General features: G+C 40.4%; 1 protein-coding gene across 4 annotated transcripts in view; it reads right to left on the bottom strand.

The window, feature by feature from the left end:
• Nucleotides 1-22939, bottom strand: part of ZNF827 (zinc finger protein 827) — a 230424-nt gene that overhangs the window by 137996 nt on the left and 69489 nt on the right. For all 4 annotated transcript variants that reach the window (XM_044300432.1, XM_044300441.1, XM_044300449.1 and 1 more), the window contains exon 4: nt 21799-22255. In XM_044300432.1, coding sequence (XP_044156367.1) covers nt 21799-22255 — 457 coding nt within the window. The remainder of the gene's footprint in view (nt 1-21798; nt 22256-22939) is intronic.

Genomic DNA, 22939 nt, shown 5'->3' with positions numbered 1-22939 from the left:
TCTTGCCTTGTGAGGTAAAAGATTTTATGGCAGCTTGCTGTATTTCTACCCAAAACAAGGGTTTACATAAAAAATCTGCTTGACTATTTCATCCTCTACCTGTTCCTTATTCCCTTTGAACTCATATCGACTTTAAAACTGACTGACAAATTTCACCAGCAATACTATAAATTTTGAGAGTCATTTGTTAAGACCGGTGTTTTAGACGCCTTGACATAACTTCGGCGTATCAGGTGCCAGTCTAAATATAGGCCAACTTCCTTGCTGGATTACATTTAGACCATTTTCTAAACCTAAAACAGGCATAGAAAAGGATTAATGCCACTCCCACTATATTTTTTCTACCTGGCGTGAGCGGGGAAAAGTTGCAGATTGCGGCACAAATAACCTTTGCGCCACAATCTGCGCCAGAAATATGCCTAATATAGGATAGGAAATGACCCCCTTTGTCTCCTCTTACCAAGCCAATTGGGTGAGTTTACTACCATGCCCAAATTTCTCCAACAACAACTACAGAAGAGTCCATTATAGCATCACCATTCTTTATCATGTAGAACAGCAGCCAAGGGTTCCCCAACCTAATTCTTTGCTTTCTAAAATTCTATCAGTCAACTCCACTGTCTCTGACTTTCTAATGATCTGGTAAGAAACAACATATTCATTATGTAAAGCCAACTCCCGCTTCAAATGATACACTGATCATAAGTGTAGATCTCCTCCTTATTTTCTCCAGGAGACAAAGTCGGGCTCTCTTTGACGAGACACCCTGCTACAAACTGGCCCTCAATTCTTGGGGTCACATACTGTCCTGCGACAAATGAAATCACATAATTAACTATGTTAACTGACCACAATCAGTTATACAACTAAAATGTCCTTAACCTGTTCAGTACTGAACTTTATGGCTATTTATGGACATCTCTCCCTCTGCTCCTTGCCTGATCAACAGGTTTTGTTTGTTTCTGTACTGTTTGGACTGACTTAAAATGCTTAGATGTGATTGCCCTGCCACTTGCTGAAGCGAGGAAACGAGAAAACCCCTTTAACCACTTCCTGATCGCCCATTGAATAAAAACGTCCTGGGGCGGGCGATTCATCTCTAAATGGATGTTCTGGAACGTCCATTCAGAGATCGCAGCTGCCGAGCGGGGGACCCACTGTCAGTGACAGCAGGACACCCCACAGAGAAGGCAGGGACCGTTCCTGGGTGTCCCTGGCTTCTAGATCGCTGTATACACAGCGCTCAACGAGTGCTGTGTATACAGATCTGGAAGCGCTATGCCGCTTCCTGTCTCGGCCCGGCGGTCTTGTGATCGTCGGGGCCGGGTGAGTGCAGGAGCTGTCGGGTCTTCCATAGACCTCGATCAGCCCTGCACTGAGGCTGTACAGCGCTATATTATGCTGTACAGCCTCTCTGGGGGGTGGTGTATTTCCCCTGTAACTATGTCAGCCCCAGTTACAGGAGAAATCAATAGTTTCTACCACTTCGCTGCACATATTTAGCTGTCAGACACTAGCGATCCGCTAGTGTCTGCTCTGCCCAACCATCCTAATATAATTGCTTTTGGGGCAGCTGTTTTGCTAAAAAAAGAACTTTTATTAATATGCTAATGAGCCTCTAGGTGCTATGGGGGCGTCATTAGCACCTAGAGGCTCCGTCTACCTTCAGAAACTGCCGCCGCCCAGCGCGTCCCTCCAGCCCGCCCATCTCCTCCTGAATGCGATCCTCCTTGTGAGCGCCTGTATTCGGCGCATGCGCAGTGAATGTCTGACAGCTTCCCTGCTCAGACATCTCCACTGCGCCTGTTCCTCGGAGCACTATGGCGTCATCGCGCAGGCGCAGTGGAGATGTCTGAGCAAAGAAGCGGTCAGACATTCACTGCGCATAATACATACGCTCACAAGGAGGATCGCATTCAGGAGGAGATGGGCGGGCTGGAGGGACGCGCTGGGCGGCGGCAGTTTCTGAAGGTAGACGGAGCCTCTAGGTGCTAATGACGCCCCCATAGCACCTAGAGGCTCATTAGCATATTAATAAAAGTTCTTTTTTTAGCAAAACGGCTGCCCCAAAAGCAATTATATTAGGATGGTTGGGCAGAGCAGACACTAGCGGATCGCTAGTGTCTGACAGCTAAATATGTGCAACAAAGTGGTAGAAACCCTTTAAAAAAAAATAATGAATGTCCCCCAGAGGTCTCGTATGAACTTTTGGGGGACACAAAGTGTAAAATAAAAAAATAAAAACAAATTAAAAAGTGTTTTGAAAAAAATAAAATAAAAATAAAATAAAACATTAATTTAAAAAGTTTTACTTACCCCAAATCCGTTATTTAAAAAATAATTAAAATAGGCACTTTAACTGTGTAATGGACCCTGAAGTGGACAGAGTCTCTAATGCTGCCAAACATAAAGGAAACTTGGGGAAAAATTCACCACTCTCTCCAATTTTTGTCAGGAAGTGGCGCTAATTGACATTTGGCGTGATATGTGTGGGGATAGGACGGTTTACTCTTGCTATAGTAATACATATAAAGCCATGTCAAGGATTGACTTAGCATTTGCCAATAGCGATATGATTGATCAAATTAGCAAAATGAAATAGAAGGCCCATGGAGTCTTGGATCATTCCCCGATTCTGATATGCATTAAGGATAGGGACCTAAAGAACTGCCCTAGACCATTTAGGCTTAACCGACACTGGATATACATAATAAAAGATTATTACTTGATCAGGAAAGAAATATCTGAATTTTGGTCTCAAAACATAGGATCAACTCACATCCACTTTGTGTGGGACGCGCTGAAAGCGTTTCTTTGGGTTTATATTATAGAAAAATCAGAGTGAATAGATTAGAATTTTCCAAAAAAGAGAAATGTTTAGAAGAGAAGCTAAAGCATCTGGAGGCAGTAATCACAAAAAATAACGATGTTCAAACTCAGCTTCAGTTAAAAATAGCTAAAGATGAATATAAAAACTTCATGATGAATAAGGCACAACACAAGATGTTCTTATAAGGCCAGAATCATTACTGTGAAGCCAGCAAACCGGGGAAATTACTCTCCTCAATAATCGCAAACCCAAGGAGCTGTAATCAAATTAGAAAGATCAAAACAAGTTCCGGGCAGATAACTCATAATCCAGATGAAAATATTTCTCGACTTTATATAGATCAGAGAGAAATGGCCAAAGAGAAGTGCATAGAGTTATATCTGAAACAGATCGAGATACCCTCCCTTTCAGATCAGGAATCAGCAATACTGAACTCCCCCATTCATTTTAGAGAGTTGCAAGAAGTGCTATCTGGTATCAAGGGAAGCTCATCGGCAGGTGCGGATGGTCTCTCTTTCGATATTTACAAATGCCATGAGGAAGCTTTACTGTCCTGCCTAATGCAAGTACTAAATGAGTCACGAACAGCTGGGAGACTGCCGCCATCGTTAACGGAAGCAGTAGTTACTTTACTTTTTTTTAAAAAGGTAATGATGGAAATGATATTGGATCGTATAGACCCATATCGCTACTTAACACGGATTATAAGATATTAGAAAACTGCTGGAGAATCGATTAAAAAGAGTAATAAACAGTTTGGTACATGCAGACCAGACAGGGTTTATCCCTGGACGGCAAATTCAGGCCAATATACGTAGAGCGTTTTTGAATATACAGATCGGTAGAGGGGAGGGGTGCTCCATCCCGTCTTTGGATGCTGCGAAGGACTTTGACGGGGTGGAGTGGTCCTTTCTCTGGCAGATAATGGACCGGATGAATCTGGGTAACAATTTTATTGATTTGACTCGGCTATTGTATTGTCAACCTATTGCTAGAATCAATATTAATGGGGTGTGCTCACCAGCCATTTATTTACAGGGTGGCACTCGGCAGGGTTGCCCCCTCTTCCCTTTACTCTTCGCAATCTTTTTGGAACTTCTTGCCTGTAGAGTTAGATCGGAAAGACGGGATAGAGGGGTTCGGTGAAGTGGGGCAAAAGACAAAATTAGTCTATATGCGGATGATGTACTAATATATCCAGATAATTGATGAATACAGTGAATTGGCGGGATATGAAATTAATTATGACTAAGGGATTATGACTAGGGGATTATGACTAAGAACTGAAGAGTTTGAAACGCGTAAACCTGGGGGAGTGGGGAGGAGTGCCACTGTGTTTGTACATTACAAGTTTGATGAAATAAAGACCGGGACCGGAAAACTTTTACCACGAGTGCTGGAGCCTTCTTTTTCTACTCAATATGAAATTCACTGGTCCAAATCCGTACTCATTCCTCTGAATCGGAGCGTCCCACATAAAGATATTAAAGTGCAGGTATTGTGGCCATCGGCCCACTTGCATTATTTAGGGATTAAAATCGGCATGAAATTACAATGCTATACCGGGTTAAATGTGAACCCCACGAGAAATAAAATCAAAGAGAAGGTGAGGACTTGGCAGAAATTACCCCTTTCACAAGCCGATAGAATCCAAAATGATTCTGCTCCCTTTGATATTTTATGTGATGGCCGCCAGTCCCATTTGGATTGAGGATGCCTTTTTTAACTTATTAATGATCTGATATGGGGCAGAAAAAGGATTCGAATTAGGGTCCATTCACACGTTGCGGACCCATTAATTTCTATGGGAATTGCAGATCCGCACTTCCGTTCCCGAAAAAAATAGAACATGTCCTATTCTTGTTCGCAATTGCGGACAAGAATAGGCATTTTCTATTAAGTGCCTGCCATATGCGGTCCGCAAAACGCAGAACGCACATCGCCGATGTCCGTGTTTTGCGGATCCAAAACACAGACGGACGTGTGAATGGACCCTTAAAGATTTTGTGATTAGCTGAAGCTGATGGAGGTCTCGCCTTACCATATCTTCAGGGATATTATTTATGTTCACAAATACAATGGTGTATTAACACTGGGGAGAATAATCTTGTTCCATACCTTACTGGAGAGTATAATGGCTCTGTGAAGAACATATTCAGCAATCTTGAAATCGGCCATTTGGGGATAGGGGAACCACTTGTCCTATAAGTAAGATGCTTCAGAAAGTTTGGAACAAGATTAGAGTAATTTTGAAAGCTACACAAGTGTTACACTACACCCCCTCTTTAAAGGAATTTTTTGGTTTAAATGAAAATAGTTATTGGAGTCGGAAAGGTATCACTAAGGTTTCTCACATTTGCACAATCGGTAAATTAAAGCCTATAATGGAACTTTTTCCAGGTACGGCAATCACCGTTTTAAGTCGATTTAGATATGCACAAACTCAAATACGCTTTTTTTTCTTTCAAACATTTCTTTATAGATTTTTTTACTGTAACCAAATAAATGCTCTCATCACAGGGTATTTCTACCAGATGTACAGGTGAAACTCGAAAAATTAGAATATCATGCAAAAGTCCATTTATTTCAGTAATGCAAATTAAAAGGAATTGCATTATTGCAGCTTAAAATTAGAATTTTGTGAAAAGGTTCAATATTCTAGGCTCAAAGTGTCACACTCTAGCTAATTAATCCATATCCCCTGAGAAAAGGGTACCTCAAAATTGTGACTTTGGGGTTTCATAAGCTGTAAGCCATAATCATCCAAATTGTAACAAATAAAGGCTTGAAATATCTTGCTTTGCATGTAATGAGTCTATCTAATATATTAGTTTTACCTTTTACGTTGCATTACTGAAATAAATGAACTTTGCATGATATTCTAGTTTTCCGAGTTTCACCTGTATACATCAAATGATCACAGTATACATATATGAGACCCAAATACCCCCCTCCCTCCCAAAATATTAGAAATAACAAACAAAGAAATAAACCAAGTTCAATTTAGCTAATTTAAGTTCAGTTCAATTCAATTCCATTCCACCTCTCCCTTGGTCACAGCTCCCTGTAGGTAACCCTTCCAGAATAGTTTGTAAGTGTTTGAGAAAATAAGATCAGCAGACTCTCAAACTCCCCAGATTACTCTTCAGGTCCTCCAGTAGGTACCAGGACGCCAATTTAAAAGGTCCCATTACCCTCGGATATTCCGACCCTGGAATGTACTCCAAAATAAAAATTTTCCAGGTGTGATATAGTTTTTACCCAATATCTCCTCCTGTTTGAGTGACTCAAGCCCTTCTAAGTGAAATGTTTGGCTGAGTTGATCTATCACCTTTGCCAAGGTCGGAGCCTCCGGTTTAAGCCATAACTTCAGTATGCACCTTTTGGCTATCATAAGCAATCTGTGTCCAACTGGAGGTAAGACTCTATTATCCCCCCACCCCCTAGGTCTTCTAAGTTCCCCTGGTCCCCATCAGTATGCAGGATTACCAGAGACTGAGTGACATCATTCCGATATCCACTTATCCTACATAGCATCTGAACCACTTGCTTCCCGAACTTCTCTAACTTGTGCTGTCCTGCACAATAGGCCATGAAACAGATCAGTATTTGGCATTGAACATTTGGGGCATGCAGATAATCTCTCTAGATTTCCGGGGGGCTTAGGTAAATTAAATCCATAAATTGCATGGTGCAAGATTTTGACGTGGGTCTCCCTCCACTGCTCGTTTATTACCACCTTATGTAGCGCTGCCAACCCTATATGTATATGCTTTGAGATCTCCTTTATCTCCAATAACTGCTTCCAATTTTTTTATATCTTTTTGGGGTCCCTAGTCCTCCATCTGTCTCTTAGGACCTGATATAACAAAGTTATTGACAGTTTAGCTTGCAGATTCAGAAAGGAATCAAAATCGTTAGGCAACCATTCCTTAGAAAGGTCTCTGGCAAGGCTTTTACTATAGTTCCTTACTGTCAGATACGGAAGTTAAGTTGACACTTTTAGCCCCCACTTCTCCTCCAATTCTGGTAAAGTCGCTTAACGGTTTTCACCTCCATGTTAGCACTTTCCACTTTTCCTAGTAGGGAGTGGTGGACTAGTATATCAATATGGGACCCCCATCTTTCTAATCCCCTTAGTACCCACACTCTGAAGATCAAGCTATTCCTTACCGGTTCAAAATTAGGGTTGTTTATTAGGGGAAGATGTTTGGATAGCTGATAAGGGAGGTGGAACGTTATTGGAGTTTGGGCCATATATGTTATAAACACTATACTGAGAGTCTTTAATCAGCTGTGAAACTCGCACCCAATGTCCCTGGTCATCTGACGTGGACCCTAAGACCTGGCAATTTAAATTCTTATTTATCAGGATCAGTACTCCCGCTGACCTGACCCACCCAGAGCTTTTTCATTTGAGCAAAATCCCCAGCTGTCAAGTGAGTCTCCTGTAAAAGCGCAACATCTGGGTTGAACTTCTTAAGGTGACAGAGCACCATCCACCTCTTGTGTGGAGATCTCAGAACCTTGACGTTCCATGAAATCACTCTCATATTACAATTTGTACCTAAGATCTGCTATCTTGTTAGAATAGAACATCATTATATCTGGACCCAGGAGAGGCTAGTAATTCTGTAACAAGAAACCCCCAACATAGAAAACATTCCCTCCCTTCCCCTCCCCCTAACAGGAGCTACTCCTACTTTCCTAACTCTTCCTAATTCTCTATTTATTTTTTTGAGTGAAGTGCTCGCTATACCACTTAAAAATTCCTTGGGTGGTGTAGTTTACAAAATGTGGTCACTTTTTCGGGGTTTTCACTGTGGGGTTACCTCAGGGCCTCTTCAAATGCAAAATGGTGCTTAACCCCTTAAGGACACAGCCCTATTTCACCTTAAGGACCAGGCCATTTTTTGCAAATCTGACCAGAGTCACTTTAAGTGCTGATAACTTTAAAACGCTTTGACTTATCCAGGCCAATCTGAGATTGTTTTTTCGTCACATATTGTACTTCATGACACTGGTAAAATGAAGTCAAAAAAATTATTTTTTTTGCACCAAAAAATACCAAATTTAACAAATATTTGGAAAAATTTGCAAATTTCAAAGTTCCAGTTTCTCTACTTCTGTAATACATAGTAATACCCCCAAAAATTTGGATGACTTTACATTCCCCATATGTCTACTTCATGTTTGAATTATTTTGGGAATGATATTTTATTTTTTGGGGATGTTATAAGGCTTAGAAGTTTAGAAGCAAATCTTGAAATTTTTCAGAAATTTACAAAAACTCAATTTTTAGGGACCAGTTCAGGTCTCAAGTCACTTTGCGAGGCTTACATAATAGAAACCACCCAAAAATGACCCCATCTAAGAAACTACACCCCTCAAGGTATTCAAAACTGATTTTGAATACGTTGTTAACCCTTTAGGTGTTGCACAAGAGTTATTGGCAAATGGGGAGGAAATTTGAGAATTTAATTTTTTTGTCAAATTTTTCATTTTAACCCATTTTTTCCACTAACAAAGCAAGGGTTAACAGCCAAACAAGACGGTATCTTTATTGCCCTGACTCTGCCGTTTACAGAAACACCCAATATGTGGCCGTAAACTACTGTACGGCCACACAGCGGGGCGTAGAGTGAAAGGTGCGCCGTTTGGTTTTTGGAAGGCTGATTTTTATGGACTGGTTTATTTACACCATGTCCCATTTGAAGCCCCCTGATGCACCCCTAGAGGAGAAACTCCCTAAAAGTGACCCCATCTAAGAAACTACACCCCTCAAGGTATTCAAAACTAATTTTACATACGTCGTTAACCCTTTAGGTGTTGCACAAGAGTTATTGGCAAATGGCGATGAAATTTGAGAATTTCATTTTTTTGCCTAATTTTCCATTTTAACCCATTTTTTCCACTAACAAAGCAAGGGTTAACAGCCAAACAAGACTGTATCTTTATTGCCCTGACTCTGCTGTTTACAGAAACACCCCATATGTGGCCGTAAACTACTGTACGGCCACACAGCGGGGCGTAGAGGGAAAGGTGCGCCGTTTGGTTTTTGGAGGGCTGATTTTTATGGACCGGTTTTTTTACACCAAGTCCCATTTGAAGCCCCCCTGATGCACCCCCAGATTATAAACTCCATAAAAGTGACCCCATCTAAGAAACTACACCCCTCAAGGTATTCAAAACGGATTTTACAAACTTTGTTAACCCTTTAGGTGTTGCACAAGATTTAATGGAAAATAGAGATACAATTTCAAAATTTAACTTTTTTGGCAGATTTTCCATTTTAATTTTTTTTTTCCAGTTACAAAGCAAGGGTTAACAGCCAAACAAAACTCATTATTTATGGCCCTGATTCTGAAGTTTACAGAAACACCCCATATGTGGTCGTAAACCGCTGTACGGGCACACGGCAGGGCGCAGAAGGAAAGGAATGCCATACGGTTTTTGGAAGGCAGGTTTTGCTGGACTGTTTTTTTTTACACCATGTCCCATTTGAAGCCCCCCTGATGCACCCCTAGAGTAGAAACTCCAAAAAAGTGACCCCATTTTAGAAACTACGGGATAGGGTGGCAGTTTTGTTGGTACTAGTTTAGGGTACATATGATTTTTGGTTGCTCTATATTTCACTTTTTGTGCGGCAAGGTAACAAGAAATAGCTTTTTTGGCAGCGTTTTTTATTTTTTTATTTACAACATTCATCTGACAGGTTAGATCATGTGGTAATTTTATAGAGCAGGTTGTCACGGACGCGGCGATACCTAATATGTATACAATTTTTTTTATTTATGTACGTTTTACACAATGATTTCATTTTTAAAACAAAAAAAAATGTTTGTGTCTCCATAGTCTAAGAGCCATTGTTTTTTCAGTTTTTGGGTGATTATCTTAAGTAGGGTCTCATTTTTTGCGGGATGAGATGACGGTTTGATTGGCACTATTTTGGTGTGCATATGACTTTTTGATCGCTTGCTATTACACTTTTTGTGACGTAAGATGACAAAAAATGGCTTTTTTTACACCGTTTTTATTTTTATTTTTTTACGGTGGTCACCTGAGGGGTTAGGTCATGTGATATTTTTATAGAGCCGGTCGATACGGACGCGGCGATACCTAATATGTATACTTTTTTTTATTTATGTAAGTTTTACACAATGATTTCATTTTTGAAACAAAAAAAATGATGTTTTAGTGTTTCCATAGTCTAAGAGCCATAGTTTTTTCAGTTTTTGGGCGATTATCTTAAGTAGGGTCTCATTTTTTGCGGGATGAGATGACGGTTTGATTGTTACAATTTTGGCGTACATGCAACTTTTTTGATCACTTTTATTACCTTTTTTTGGGAAGTAAGGTGGACAAAATTTCAATTTCATCATAGTTTTTTATTTTTTATTTTTATGGCGTTCACCGTTCGGGTAAAGTAACATGACCGTTTTATAGATCAGGTCGTTACGGACGCGGCGATACCAAACATGTGTAGGGAATTTTATTTTTTTAATTTTTAATCAGTGATAAATGTGTTTTTTGATTTTTACCTTTTTTTCACTTTTTTTTTGACCCAGACCCACTTGGTTCTTGAAGATCCAGTGGGTCTGATGTCTGTATAATACAGTACAGTACAATATATATTGCACTGTACTATATTTTACTTACACTGAACAGATCTATGCTTTCAGCACAGATCTGTTCAGCACCATGGACAGCAGGACGCCTGAGAGGCGTCCTGTTGCCATGGGAACCTTCCCCGTCTGCTCAGTTATGGTCAGAACTGCGCAGACGGGGAAGGGTAAGGACGGGGCTCTGGGGGGGCTGTCTGGGGGCTGCAAAGGCACTGCAGCCCCCCGATCGGAGAGGGAGGGAGCTCCCTCTTACTGTTAACTTTTTCCATACAGCGGTCCGTACGGACCGCTGTATGGAAAGGGTTAAACGGCTGACATCGCATCACCGATGTCAGCCGTTTATACCAGAGTGCCAGCAATGTGCTGGCACCCTGGTATACCCACTGTACACCAACGATTACGCAATAGGAGGCGGGCGGGGGATCGCGATCCCGCCTGCCGCACCGCCCGCCTCCCGCACCGCCCCCACCGCCCGCAACACCCCCCCTGCACCTCCCACCGGGCTAAAATCATTCAGAGGTGCAGGGGGGGTGATAAATATATATTTTCGCCACACTAAAGTTTCTGATCGCCGCGGTCAGGGACCGCAGCGATCAGAAACTGCAGAAAGCGCAACAAACCGCAGGTCTGAATTGACCTGCGGTTTGTTGCGATCGCGGACATGGGGGGGTCACGGGACCCCCCCGCGCATTTAGCCGAGGTGCCTGCTCAATGATTTGAGCAGGCACCTTGTTCCGATCACAGTCGGCCGCACGGCAGTGATCGGAACAACACATGACGTACCGGTACGTCATGTGTCCTTAAGGACTCAGGAAACATGCCGTACCGATACGTCATGTGTCCTTAAGGGGTTAAAGACCATTCCAGCAAAATCTGCCCTCCAAAAACCATATGGCGCTCCTTGCCTTCTGTGCCCTGTCGTGTGCCCATACAGCGGTATACGACCACATATGGGGTGTTTCTGCAAACTGCAGAATCAAGGTAACAAATATTGAGGTTGGTTTTGTTGTTAACCCTTGACGTGTTCCAGGAAAAAATTTATTCAAATGTAAAATCTGCAAAAAAAAAGTGCCATTTTGAAATATCAGCTCTGTTTTGCTTCAATTCCTGTGAAATAGCTAAACGGCTAACAACATTTCTAAAACCAGTTTTGAATAGTTTGAGGGGTGTTATTTCTAAAATTAGGTAATTTATGGGTTGATTCTATTTTAAAAGAGCCCCACAAAGTGACTTCAGAACTGAACTGGTCCTTAAAAAAGTTGATTTTGAAAATTTCTTAAAAATTGCAAAAATTGCTTTTAAAATTCTAAACCTTCTAGCGTCCTGAAAAAAAAAATATTACATTACTAAAATGATGCCAACAAAATATGGGAAATGTTAATTAATAAATATTTTATGAGAGATTCAAATTTAGAAAACAGTTAATTTTTTCACATTTCCGTTAACTTTTGGATTTTTTTTATAAATAAAAGATAAAATATATTGACTCAAATTTACCATTAACATGAAGTACAATGCGTCACGAGAAAACAAACTCTGAATGGCTTGGATAAGTAAAAGCATTCCAAAGTTATTACCACATAAAGTGTCAGATTTTCTAGATTAGACCTGGCCCGGTCAGGAAGTGGCTAAACTGAAAATTTGCATTTCAGAGACTGCAGAGACACAAAAAATATAATGAATATATAACAATCTGTGTTGCAAGCTTTTTGGTTCCCCTTTAAACAGCATTTTTGCCGTTGGAATTCAGTTGTGCAATATAAATAAAATATATTTATTCAAACTGAATGAAAAAAAAGCCTCTTTCACATTAAAGATAAGTGCATACGTTTACATTACCATCCAAATGCTGCATCTAAGTGACGAAAATATTACAGATACATCCTTCAACCACTGTGACTTTATATCCCGTTGCTAGGCAACAAAGCTTATAGGTCAGGTGCAGGGACCTTTAGTAAGTCACCATGAAATGGCTAGGCCTTTTGCATAAATGAAATACATTTGCATGTGTCTCCTGGCATATCAGTATTTCAATAGATTTCTCACTGTGCAATCTGATGTATAGAGTTCATTCTGACAGCTGGCTGTGACCTTTTGTATTGCACTATTGTACACACTATGAAGACCAATGTGATTTCAATTTCTTGCTTGAGGTTTACTGTATGCCAAGTTCATGGTGACAATCACTGTTTCGCATATATAGAGACCAGCAAGCTAAATAATCACATATAATCTTTAAAAGAAATATAGCACATTTTTGGGCTGTTACCATTTGTTTTGTAAGGTTTCATGGGCTTAAAAGGATATTCCAACAATCCAAACTTATTTTATCTTTTGGATATCGGATAAGTATTTGATTGGTGATGGTTGGACCCCCACCAGTCCCAAGAATGGAACCCCCACATCTTTGTATGAATGAAGCGACAGGTCAAACAAACGTATTGCTGCGCCATGCATTCTTTATGAGACTGCCAGACGTTGCGGGCATGCTCAACCTCCTGCTCCATTCAGATGCGGACATGGGATTGCTGTTTATCAGGCAGATTGATTTAACATTGTTAACCTTTTATATAAACTTCCTGTCCACTTTTTCCCCTCCATGGAGACAGAACATAATCCAGTTTCATTTCAGGTGTCACCTCCGGCACACCCTAATAAGTGCTGGAATACACGTAGAGAAGACCTGCAGCGGACTCCGAATCAGTCATTTCTATGTCGATACACGCCCCTAGTGACAAATACGTGACATTTGTAATGGACTCTGTGTGTTTCTTTAGTGTTTCAAAGAGTTAAAGGCCAAATTGTAGTGTGTGGCCAGTTGACAACCCCTGCTGGTTTATGGCTTCACATTCCTTCTCTGAAACTGGGCAAGGAGAGTGGAGGATTATGGGATTGTTGGACTTTGTTTGAAGAGACTGAAAATGAGCCTCAAACCTGTTTATCTCTGGTCACCAAATTAATTGGCTGGAGGGCAGGACGCATCTGCTAACATTACCTGTGAACCATCCATGGGCAAGGTAAATATAGGGTGTGTTTGCCCAAGGAAAACTTTTGAAAAAAAAACCACCTGGATTTGTGTGAGGGAAAGTGTGTGAGAGTGGGGCCATGCCATAACATTAAAAGTTGAATCACAGCTCATTGGATAAAAGAACAAGAACTGAATGCCAAGCTCCACTGACTGGACCACCTGAACCACATCATTTAGAGACGGAGTTTAGTTTTATGGAATCCTAATTTCTTTACCTCCCTTTGTGTTGTCCTTCTGTAACTTGTATGCAGTGTTGCTAAATCATAATAAATTGTAAAAAGTGTTTTCCGAGATTTTTATATTGATGACCTATTCTCTGGATAGGCCATCAGTGTATGATCAATGGGGGTCCGACACACAGGACCCCCGCCGATCAGCTGTTTTGAGAAGGTAAATGGCCTGAGCTGCCTTCTCGCAGCTTACCAAGCACAGCGCTGTACATTTTATAGCGGCTGTGCTTGGTATTGCAGCTTAGCCCCATTCACTTGAAGGAGGCTTAGCTGCTCCTAGGCCACATTATTGATGAACGTATCGTCACTTGGCCTGGGAAAAGCAAAGATAAGGCCGCGGGGCTGCCGTTTCAAACAGCTGATCAGCGGGGGTCCCGGGTGTCAGACACCCACCTATCAGATACTGATGACCTATCCAGAGGACAGGTCATCAGTAAAAAAAAATATATATATCGGAAAACCCCTAAGTTTAATAGCTGCTGTGTTGCCCTGTTGATTGAACCTGGTTATATCTAGTATTGCAAACTACTGCGTGTAAAGCAGTGTATTGCCACAACTGCAGAATACCTGAGAGTAGTACCCTCCGCAGTTGCTGTGCATTGGGTAGGGGTCCCAGCAGGTAACAGTGGGGTCCCACAGAATATAGTTCTTTATCCGTCTTTCTATAGCCTAGGATAGTCTAGGTATAGGGAACTTGATGGCTGCAACGCACCTCAAAAACATTGGGAAAGGGGCAACAAAAGGCTGGAAAATAAGTTGTACTAATAAAAAAAACTGGTGGAGGAGCAATTTGTAACTACAGTAAGTATAAAAAGAGCATGCTAGAGAGGCAGAGTCTCTCAGAAGCAAAAATGGGCAAAGGCTCACCAATCTGTGAAAAAATAGCGTCTAAAAAATGTGTAACAATTTCAGAAAAATGTTTAACGTAAAATTGTGAAGAGTTTGATTGTCCCACTATATACAGTACATATTATATAAATATCAATGATTTGCAAAGGGAAACATCATGAAACAAAAAATCTGGCAAAGAAGACCCTGACTGTTCAGAAGCTAAAATCCTACATCCGACAAGAATGGGACAGCGTTCTTCTGCCAAACTCCAGCAATTGGTCTTCTCACTGCCCAGATGTTGACAGACTGTTGATAAAAGGATGCTACACAATGGTAGACATGGTCCCCTACCAACTTTAAGATGCATTGCTGTCATCAAGTTATAAATGAGTTGTTGTTTTTTCATGAAATTGTAAAATGTCTCACTTTCAACATCTGATAGGTGTTCTATAATCTATTGTGAGTAAAATATGGGTCTAGGAGATTTGAAAATCGTTGCATTCAGTTTTTATTTACATTTTACAAAGTATCCCAATTTTGAATTTGGGGTGTATAAGAGGAACAAAACTTCTATATTGCAACACAAATTGCTCATACATGGAACAGAAGTATTTGAATACCCTGCGATTTTGCAAGTTCTCCCACTTAGAAATCATGGAGGGGTCTGAAATTCACATTGTAGGTGCAGTCCCACTCTGAGAGACAGAATAAAAAATAAAATAAAATCAGGAAATCACATTGTATGATTTTTTAAGAATTTATTTGTCTTGCACTGCTGAACATAAGTATTTGAACAGCTGAGAAACAGCAAGAATTCTGGCTTCCAAAGACCTGTTACTGTGCCTTTAAAAAGTCCACCTCTACTCCACTCATTAATCTAACTTAGAAGCACCTGTCTGAGCTCTTTAAAGACACCTGTCCACCTGACTGTTCCTCACTGTATATCATGAAGAATGCATAAGCATGAACTAGACGAGAAAAGTGTACAATGATATCACTAATAACAATACATGAGAAGTGCCAATTTTCTGCCATTACTCTGCGAACCCAGTCTAGATGAATTAATAAAATATACAGTATATACTATATATGTATGTGTTTTGAAGAAACACTAAATATAGTAAATGCACAAAAAGAGAAAATATCCCAGCATTTCCTGGTCTTAATCTCTACCTTTATTTGATCCCATTTTGTCTCACATGGCAATTAAAACTGCTAAATAAATGAAGTAATTTCTGTGGATCCAGTAGCAGCCATGTGCCCTACCCATCCCTTGCAATCCTGTGTGGAAGGGGAAACTCTCTCTACAGTAGGACAAAAGTTTATTTAGCCCATCCCTTGCAATCCTGTGTGGAAGGGGAGCCTCCAGCTGGCTGAAGTTGGAAACTCTCTCTACAGTAGGACAAAAGTTTATTTAGCCCATCCCTTGGCTAAGCTGCACCCCCTCAGTCGTTCCTTAGCCAAAAATGGAACAGACCATTATGGTCCACATGGCTGCTGTAAAGCATATCTAAATGCTCTTAACAGCATCTCAAGCAAGATGGCTGCCCCATAATTATCTACAGAAAAAAAAAGAATACAAAAACTAGGATCAGGATGTAAAAAAAAGACTTTCAAAGACATATTACTGTGCAACTATGACAAAACACAAAGCAAAGAGAAGTATTTCAGGCTGGTATAAGATGGAGGCTGTACACTAAGTGGGTACAGTAAGAAAATGCCCATTGGTGCTGGCAGTTTCTTTTACCAGGAACAATCCTTATTTTTACATTGATAAAACCCATACCACTGTACAACCTTATATGAACAGACAATATGAATCTTGTAGGCAAGAGAGGCTGAAGCTTCAGAGACATTTTACTGTGCAGTGTAACACTCCAACGATTTGTCTACACTGGATATAATTGCCGTAAACCCTCAGATTTAGGTGGTATTAGGAAGTCTGTACAGGCTTTCAGTCTCTGGCTATAAACAAGAACGTCTTCATTCGCTGACAGAGTCACAGTCAGAGATCTTTATGAATAACTGGCTAACTCAGAAATTTTGATTTGACAAGGGTGACAATCTTGACAAAAATTTGTTCCTGGTATTGATGCTCATGCTAATTCACTTGCTAAGGGCAAGCTACAAAAGCAAACATAGTAAAAGACTGGCACGTGATAAGATTAGTCCCCCTGTTTGTGGGCTAAAATACAGCTAATGGACTAGCCTTTGGAGAGAGGAGCCTGGAGAGGAAGAGCCCAGCCTCAGCATCTAGTAAGTTTTCTATCGCACCCCAGTGCTAGATTCACAACTACACTGCTCAGTACAGCTGTGAAATGTCTTACTTGCTGCTGCTTCTCAGGGGGAAGACTAAGATATAGGGGAGCAGGATGTGTTATTCTTGATGTACACACAACAGCTTATTCTGATAAGTCTCCTGAAACGATAGGTACTCTTATAAAAAACGGTCTCTCCCCCTAGATAATATCATGTTATGGAGACAATAACCCTGTATTGCCCAAGGAAGGCCTAGCAGCAAAAATGTCAAATGATTAAGGGCAGTATCTAATCACAGTTCATCTAGACAATTACCTCCTTTTCTCTGACTTTTTTCTCTGTGTTTAAAATGTGATCTTTATACCCAGTGAATCCTCTCTCCAGCCTGCATTCAAAGGTCAAAAGCGCCACACTCTCTAAGGAGCAAGGATCAAGGGACATGAGAACACTAAGCTTTTCCAGGAACACATCGTAAGGCATTAAAGAAAAATGCAGAGAACAATATACTGTAATATTTTCATCTACCAGTCATTTCGATATGACATTTAGGAAAATGCAACTTGTATTTTTCAGTGGCCAATTACCATCCATTTAAGAGCACTGTCAATCTCTAGTGGCTTCTAATGGCTTTTGTAATCATCAAAGTAACAAAAAAAAAGTTCAATTCCAAAAACACCAAAATAGATTTATTTTAACTATAAATGAGAGTTCATTACTGTTCTGCTGCTTTGCCGACTAAACTCTGCCAGCTCATAATTTCAGCAATTTGCTGGAATATGGTTGGTCAAAGGGTAAATGTAAGAGAGATAGGGGGATATTATAGAGCTGCACAATGATCTAGCTTTGAATGGAGCTGGACTATTATTCACAGATGTACGGTGGCTTTTATAATGGCATATCGGTAATTTAACAAAGTTTTAGTGAACCGTCCCCAGCTAGCTAGCCTTTGTCTCCTGACAATGATGCTTTAAAGCAGCTGAATGGTTATTGCATTTCGTGATGTCCAAATTTGAAGTATAACCTCTCGACAAGCTTTTACATTTGAGATTTATATATTTATATATTACTTTTCATTTAAGAATTGAAACAATGTGCATTACTTTCCCAGACTATTAGGGACATTATCAACCAGAGAAACAAGTATAACAGTGGTAGTGAAACAGCAGGTCAACACTCTCTAAATTGTGAAGCATTGGCAGACACTTATCTCCTAAATCTTTTATGTAAAGGGTCTCATGCAGGTATCCAGCATGAGACCACCAAGGCCAGTGAGAGGCTGCAGCGGTCACATGCTGTATACCTCTATGTTACCACTGGGGCTTTGTAGACGCACCTTGAAGAAGACAGGAGCTGTAGGATCAAGTGGGTGCAGGCTCATTATTTATGAGATTTAGTGGCATCAGGATGCTTTAAATTAACACGCAACCCCTTTAAATTTTGGGTTGATATTTTGAAGGCTTTACAGCCAGTTACTAGTTTTTCATAGAGACTCAATTTACAATGGTCATACTGGAAACAATATTCTAACTGGAGGGAGCACGTACATACCTTAAAGTTACAATCTTCAGGAAACAACTGCATTTTACTAACTCAGTCCCATCTTCAGAGCAAACATATAAAATCTCACTATCATGTCTACTGTATTTAGCTTAATTGCCAATGTTCCTCGTAGAAATCAACATATCAAGAGGCAACAGGCCTTCTTACTCGGCTTTAGCAATGTGTCGAAACAAACAGACTCACAGCACCAAACATAAAGGGATTGTACAAATCAACAGTGGTCTCATACGCCCATGTGAATGAAGCATCTGTTTCAGCATATGCATTGCCATTCCATTCATTCTCTATGGGACTGCTGAAGATGGCCACCTACAGTGCTCTGCTATCTCCAGCAGTGAATGAATGGAGAGGCAACAAGCAGGCTTGACCTGCCACTCCGTTCATACCAGCACACAGCACCAATGTTCTTGTGGTTGAACCCCCACCGATCAGACACTTATTCAGTCGATAGGGGGTAAGCTGATTTCATTAAACAACTGTTTTAAATTTTATTTCCATATAAGACCTAAATAATTACCACTTTTTTGTAAAATAGATGTTAAGGCGAGTTTGATCATTTTTGTTATGCTTACAAAGATACACTATATGGAGAAAAGTATTTGGACACACGTCTTAATTAGAGATAAGCGAATTTCATATTTTGACATTTGTTCACGCTTAGTTTGGTGGTAAAAGGTGAACTGCGTTACGGATTCCGTTACCATGGGTCATAACGCAATTTTATGATGGAATGCATAACAGAAAGGCATTCCGTTATTCATTCCGTCATAATAGAAGTCTATGGACTGCATAACGGATCCGTCCCGTTTCCGTTATGCAGGTGAGGACTCCCCTGCATAACGGAAACAGAACAGATCCGTTTTGTAGCCCATAGACTTCTATAATGACGGAATGAATAATGGAATGCATCTAAAGGCATTTCGTTATGCATTCCGTCATAGAATTGCGTTATGGTCCGTGGTACCAACAAATGAAGTGTGAACGAATTTCATAATCGGAAATTAGCTCATCTCTAGTCTTATTCATTGAATTCAGGTCTTTCATTCAGCCTCATTGCCACAAGGGTATAAAATGCAGCCCCGAGCCATGCAGTTGGCCTTTACAAACATTTGTGAAAGAATGACTCGTTCTATAGAGTCCACTGAATTCGAGCATACTGTAATAATATGCCAACTACAATGACAAGCGTCAGATGGAGAAGTGTAAAGCACACCACCACTGGCATGAAGAGCAGTTGATTTGAGTTCTGTGGAATGACAACTCTATCTGGCAGCCTAAAGGCTAGGTTTGGCCGGGAACACATGACCAGCCTGACTGCTCTCTGCCAAGTTAAAGGGGTTCTCCCACGAAAAATATTTAACAGTTTTCAAACCAGTTCCTAAACCATTTTTTGGCACCTTACATCACAAAAAGTGTAATAGCAAGCGATTAAAAAGTCACACGCACCCCAAAATAGTGGCAATAAAACCGTCATCTCATCCCGCAAAAATCATACCCTACCCAAGGTAATCGCACTAAAACATTTTTTTGCTTAAAAAATGAAATCATTGTGTAAAACTTACATAAATATAAAAAAAGTATACATATTAGGTGTCGCCGCATCCGTATCGACCGGCTCTATAAAAATATCACATGACCTAACCCCTCAGATGAACACTGTAAAAAATGTAAAATAAAAACTGTGCTAAATAAACCATTTTTTGTCACCTTACATCACAAAAAGTGTAATAGCAAGCGATCAAAAAGTCACATGCACCCCAAAATAGTGCCAATAAAACAGTCATCTTATCCCGAAAAAATCATGACCTACCCAAGGTAATCGCCAAAAAAACTGAAAAAATTATGGCTTTCAGACTATGGAAACATTAAAACATGATTTTTTTTTGCTTCAAAAATGAAATCATTGTGTAAAACTTACATAAATAAAATAAAAAGTATACATATTAGGTATCGCCACATCCGTGACAACCTGGTCTATAAAAATATCACATGATCTAACCTGTCAGATGAATGTTGTAAATAACAAAAAATAAAAACGGTGCCAAAACACCTATTTCTTGTTATCTTGCCTCACAAAAAGTGTAATATAGAGCAACCAAAAATCATATGTACCCTAAACTAGTACCAACAATACTGCCACCCTATCCCGTAGTTTCTAAAATGGGGCAATTTTTTGGGAGTTTCTACTCTAGGGTTGCATCAGGGGGGCTTCATATGGGACATGGTGTCAAAAAAACCAGTCCAGCAAAATCTGCCTTCCAAAAATCGTTCCTTTCCTTCTGCGCCTGGCTGTGTGCCCGTACAGCGGTTTACGACCACATATGGGGTGTTTCTGTAAACTACAGAATCAGGGCCATAAATATTGAGTTTGTTTTGGGTGTTAACCCTTGCTTTGTAACTGGAAAAAAATTATTAAAATTGAAAATCTGCCAAAAGTTAAATTTTGAAATTGTATCTCTATTTTCCATTAATTCTTGTGGAACACCTAAAGGGTTAACAGCGTTTGTAAAATCAGTTTTGAATACCTTGAGGGGTGTAGTTTTAGATGGGGTCACTTTTATGGAGTTTCTACTCTAGGGGTGCATCAGGGGGGCTTTAAATGGGACATGGTGTAAAAAAAAAAAAAACGTCCAGCAAAATCTGCCTTCCAAAAACCGTATGGCATTCCTTTCCTTCTGCGCCAAAATCTTGGAGAAAGCCTACCCAGACTGAATGCTGTTTTAGCTGTAAAAGGGGACTAACTTTATATTAATGCCTATTGCTTTAGAATGGGATGTCATAAAAGCTCCTAGGTATAAATGTGTGGGTGCCCATATAGAGTAATATGTTCTGCTTGGTTGTAGCGATTATTTTAGCAAAAGTTACAGTCATGTTGGTTTCAACTTTTGATTTTACTTCTCAAAAAAAAAAAATAGATGATCAACTGTAGATTTGTTAGCACGTTCTATAAAAAGGGTAACATGTTTACCAACTGTTGCTAAAAAGCTAAAGCTGTCCATATAGGTAACTGTCGACAAAAGGCTCACGTCTACAACCACAACATCTCCTGATCCCCCACACACATGCATCTCAGCTTGGAAAAGCATGTATGTATTGAAAATAGGAGAGGAGAGCACAACACTGCCAGACCGCTATGGCAGGCAGCTTATCTCCCCAAGAACAAAATCCAACATTCTCAAAATCTTATCTGCCCCAATATTCTCTGCCCCATTGCAGCAAGAGTCAGGAGGTCCCCATACACATTAGAAGGTTGGCTGATCCTGTCAAAATCAGCAGGCTGGGTTGAGATATATCAGTTATGCCTTATTGTTTTATTGCAAGTGTGACAACAAATATGGTCATTTTTGCAAAATGTAAAAATGCAAATATCCCTTCACTTTGACTTTTCAAATATTCTATACAAAATGTGAATGGAAATAAGGAAATAATTCATACCTGATAACTTCATCAGAAAATCCGAAGCCATTTTGACAGAGATATCCTGACTGAAAAGAGATGATGGGCATGTAACAAAGTCCAAAGCATCTTTCAGCTTCATGCTGCTGTTGCTGCTAGGTCTATCAGGGAAGGGCATCATGGAGGGACAGTCATTGTCTTTTGGTTCCTCCTTGATGGGTAGTGAACTCACAGCTGAAGAACTGATCTGACTTAGGTTTTCTGGAAGCTGAGAACTTTGTGCAGGTGAAGCACTCCCTTCATCGTGGCTGCCCAAGGAATTATTAAAAGGTGATCCCTTATTGTCAGGATCACTAGGCTCTTCCTTCACCTTGGCTTCAGCCCGAAGAAAGTGCTGATGACAGCGCATGTGAAGTTTCAGGCTGAAATGGCGTGAAGAGGTGAAAGGGCAGAGCTGACACTGGAAGGTCTCTCCTCTGTCTTGGTGCTGGTGGACCTGATGGTGGAATCAATAGTAATAAACATTAACGTTCTTTCCTTTATATCACTATATTTGGAGATTCTTCCTAGTAGTATTCAGCTTTACAACAATCCCATAAAATGTTACAAATGGACTGACTTAGATTTGTAGTAGTTCTAATACAGAGAATTTTTTTTTTCCTTCATAGAAAAACTACATATTACCACATACAATGTTTCGTCATTCGTGTTTTTCTCTTAAAGGGGCTTTCAGACACTTTCATATTGTTTGCCTATCCTCAGTTTAACATGTGATTGGTGGGGGTCCTTCTCCCGACACTGGCGCGGATCAGCTGTTTGAAGAGGCTGTGGTGCTCTGGTGAGTGCTGCAGCCTCTTTCTAGGCATGTGATGTCACGCTCATCGGTCACATGACCATGGTGCTGCTCAGTCCCATTCAAGTTAATGGGGCTGAACTGCAATACCAAGCACAGCTGTGCTATCCTATGGATGGTACTGTGCTTGTTAATTTATGAGGAGGCAGCAGCGCTCACAGGAATGCTACGGCCGCCTCAAACAGGTGCCAGAAGTTGGACCCTCACCGATCACATACTAATGGCCTATCCTGAGGAATCAATATGAAAATTAATACCTGACAGAAATTATCCAGCGTGGAATGGCATGGTGAATTTTTCTAAATGTCTCTATTCCCTGGCCACATT

This window comes from Bufo gargarizans, chromosome 1 (genome assembly GCF_014858855.1).
Source record: "Bufo gargarizans isolate SCDJY-AF-19 chromosome 1, ASM1485885v1, whole genome shotgun sequence".
NCBI lineage: Eukaryota > Metazoa > Chordata > Amphibia > Anura > Bufonidae > Bufo > Bufo gargarizans.
This window is presented reverse-complemented; position numbering and strand designations above follow the sequence as displayed.